Genomic DNA, 3,571 nt, shown 5'->3' on the forward strand with positions numbered 1-3,571 from the left:
TTTCAAATGAGATACCCATCCATCTGCAGAGAATCCAATATGTTGCTTTCACATCAATGCTGGGTATGTGCTTTCTCTTTTAAATGAGATCAACCCATCTCCAGTTGCAACAGAGGTGGATTTCTTGAGTTATTAGTAATCTCTACTGTTTGGTCGTAGGTCTTGTGGTGTGCCTGCTATGGAACATTGTTGCAGTTACCACCGCGTGGATTAAGGGAGAAGGTTAGTCTTGGAACCAGTTAAAAGTTGCCATGTATACTGAGCCTGTATGATGCCAATCTGCTGACTTATGTACTTCGGGTGTAGGTCCGACAATATGGTTTCTAGCTATTATCTATTTCATATCGGGGGTTCCTGGAGCTTATGTTATGTGGTATCGCCCTCTTTATCGTGCCATGAGGTATATGCGCGTATTCATGCCACTTAAGATTGTTCTTTTAAAATACTGCACACTATCTGCTGCTGCTGCGTGGTGTGTTCCTTTATTAAGAGGGGTGCAACAAAAAAAAAAAAAAAGAGTGAAGTTCCAGATAGCATCTTAATAAGTGTCAAAATTTGGATGCGAATGAGATGTGGGTTGATTTGGTTGTGTGCAGGACTGATAGTGCTCTGAAGTTTGGGTGGTTTTTCTTCACGTATTTGGTGAGTTTTGCGTTTGGTTTTTTTAAATGGGTTTTGACACATCAAAAAGTGGAAGTGAGTAAAAGCTTAAAATACGACTGCAGTTTCACATAGGGTTTTGTGTGTTTGCGGCGGTGGCTCCTCCAATTATCTTCAAGGGAAAATCTCTGACGTAAGTTACAAAATAGTTCCTTAAATCACACAAAAGGAAGAGGTGGAATGATATTATATTGTTGTGTTATGCAGAGGAATATTGCCGGCTATCGACGTATTGAGTGGGAATATCTTGGTCGGGGTAAGTTGAAAATTATTATAAAAAAACTTAAAACTGTTGTAGTACGTACTTTGAGTTGGCTAACTTTTGGTGGGATGGCAGATATTCTACTTCATTGGGTTTGGGTTCTTCTGTCTGGAGTCACTCGTGAGCATCTGGGTTATTCAGGTTTCCCTCACTTCCTGCATCACTTATTCATTTTAGATTTGACGTACGTAAAAAAGGGAAGAAGTGGTTAACAAGTTGTTCTGTTTGTGTGGGAACAGCAAGTGTACATGTACTTCAGGGGGAGCGGGAAAGCAGCAGAGATGAAGCAAGAGGCTACCAGACGAGCAATGATGGCAGCTCTCTGACCAGTGACCACATTCACACCTTTAACCCATCTCCCATTTTCCCCCAATTTAACATACAAACAGTTAACTTTTCAGATCCTCTCCTCTTCCAAGGGGGATTTACTTACTCCGCCACTCACTTCTCCTTTGTTTTCCTCGAATTTCATTTAACTATCCATCTTTTCATATTGTACTTAAAACCTTTCATATTACTCATCTTTCAAAGAAGCTCTAAAATTGTGAAATCCTCACTGTGCCTAAAAAGTGAACAATGTCCACTCACAGACGCCTTTCTCTAGGACTTTTGAATTTGACCCCCAATACATACGTGACGACGACTAAAGTACGTATGGGGTGGTGACCTTACAGTTAGGTATTATTTTGTTGTAAAGTCAATGGGTGTAGTAAATGAGGAAATGGGCTTCTGTGGTATTAAATAGTCAAGCAGTTGAGAGTGATGAGAAGATGTTGCACAAGTGGTGATATAATTCAATGTCAATTTTGAATATTTAAAAGAAAAGAAAAAAAGAGTCAATGGAGGTCAGCGAGCCAGCTGTATCTGTGTGTGACACGCGGCCCCCATCCAAACGGTTGGATATCTCCCAAACTTGTATTTAACACACACACTACTACTAACTAACTAAGCCCTGTCCCCAAGACCTGAAGTGCTAACAAAAAATACCACAACAACATTCAAGAAGAAGAAATAAAAGAAATGGCCATCTTCTGCTTCCTTGTAAACCAGAGGAAGCAAGTCCGGGGGAGAAAGCCGGCGGCCGGGTTGTGTTCGAGATGCGGAGGTGGAGCAGTGGTTGCGGACATGAGAACCTCCACAAGATTCTGTGGGGTTCCATTTTACCGCAAAGCTTGGAAGGCTATCGTCTGTCATTTCTGCGGCGCTGTGCTCAAATCTTACCACTGAGTCTGATGAATCGACGTTTTGCGTGTTAATACATTTCTTTTTTGTTTTTACTTTTTTTTATCAACAAAGCTACTTGCCATTGTATGTCGCTTGATAGCTTACCTTAGAGTCTTAGACTCTTTAGTCCTGATGAGTTTGTTATTCGTTTGTCTCTATTTCTGACTAATCATTTGTCTCTCTCTCTTTCTTACTAATGCAAGCGATCCATTTACTTTAAAAGTCTCTTCAAAACAAGTTTGGTTGATAGGAAAAAGCAGAAAGCCACATGAACGTGATGTGCGTAGCTTCCCTAGAGAGTCAAGACGAAGGAATAATCCAACAACTTGCTGCACAGCTTTCACCCTTCAAGGCGTCTTCTCTCTCTCTCTTCTTTATTTAGATCACTAAATGATAAAATTTGTTTTTCAAGAGCTGTTTTAAGTAAACTAAGAAAGAGAGAGACAAATGATTAGTAGGTAGTATGTACTAAATAATAAAGGCAAAAGACGTGTATGTACTAATACTTACTTGCACAATAATTTTTCTTCAAGCACTCTTAAAAAAGTAGTACCATAATTTGTAATAAAAACATACAACAATGTGTAAATGTGATAACCTGAAACATTTTTTCCATTTAGTAAAGTTCAATTAAAATTTGCTTATATAGTTATAGTTTGTAATCTAAATTTTGGAATTATTTATTCAATCATTCATTAAAATCGTATAATTCTATAATATTTTTTCAATAATAATAATAATAATAATAATAATAATAATAATAATAATAATAATAATAGAGGACTACAAAATAAGAACTTTCTATAATAATAAAAACTTTCTATAAGAACTTAACTAAAATAAGACCATCTCCAATGGTTTTTCCTATTTTTTCTCTACAATAGAGAAACTCTATAATAGAGGTGAGTTTTACACCAATCCACCTCTGTTCTCACCTCTAAAATAGAAATTGCTATTTTTTCCTCTATTTATAAAAGAACCTTTGTAAAAAAAAATAGGGTTCCTCTATAAATAGAAGGAAAATAGCAATCTCTATCTTAGAGGTGAGAGTAGAGGTAAGTTGGAGTAAAACTCACCTTTATTATAGAGTTCATCTATTATATAGGCAAAAATAGATAACCATTGGAGATGATATAAGTGAAGGAAAATAAAAAATTTCATTAATCTCACACTTAACTGATTTTCATAACTAATTTCTTTTTGGGATCTACATAATAATTATCATATGTATATGACCTTCTCTCTATTCAATTTAATACATTATGGTAAGTTAGTAACATGACATGGAGACGTTAGATGTACCAATAAATTCAAGACATGACACACTTTCATAAAAGTGTTTACTGAAATAACTTTTTAGTTTTAGCTTTCTTTTTCTCTTTCATATGAAAACTCATGAAGCAAATAAGTAAATGATAGTTATAC

At 36.2% G+C, this 3,571-nt stretch overlaps 2 protein-coding genes across 2 annotated transcripts in view; both read left to right on the forward strand.

The window, feature by feature from the left end:
- LOC104766740 (secretory carrier-associated membrane protein 1-like) overlaps positions 1-1,474 on the forward strand; it is a gene marked incomplete in the record, with an annotated part of 3,608 nt that extends 2,134 nt beyond the window's left edge. Inside the window, 8 exon segments of the mRNA XM_010490681.2 lie at positions 1-63; positions 160-222; positions 307-400; positions 597-642; positions 726-793; positions 868-916; positions 998-1,063; positions 1,162-1,474. Of these exon segments, the coding sequence (XP_010488983.1) occupies positions 1-63; positions 160-222; positions 307-400; positions 597-642; positions 726-793; positions 868-916; positions 998-1,063; positions 1,162-1,248 (536 nt within the window).
- On the forward strand, positions 1,851-2,649 carry LOC109130748. The gene has a single exon (XM_019240719.1). The coding sequence runs from the start codon at positions 1,943-1,945 to the stop codon at positions 2,147-2,149; it is 207 nt and encodes a 68-aa protein (XP_019096264.1). The 5' UTR covers positions 1,851-1,942; the 3' UTR covers positions 2,150-2,649.

This window comes from Camelina sativa, chromosome 19 (genome assembly GCF_000633955.1).
Source record: "Camelina sativa cultivar DH55 chromosome 19, Cs, whole genome shotgun sequence".
NCBI classification, from domain to species: domain Eukaryota; kingdom Viridiplantae; phylum Streptophyta; class Magnoliopsida; order Brassicales; family Brassicaceae; genus Camelina; species Camelina sativa.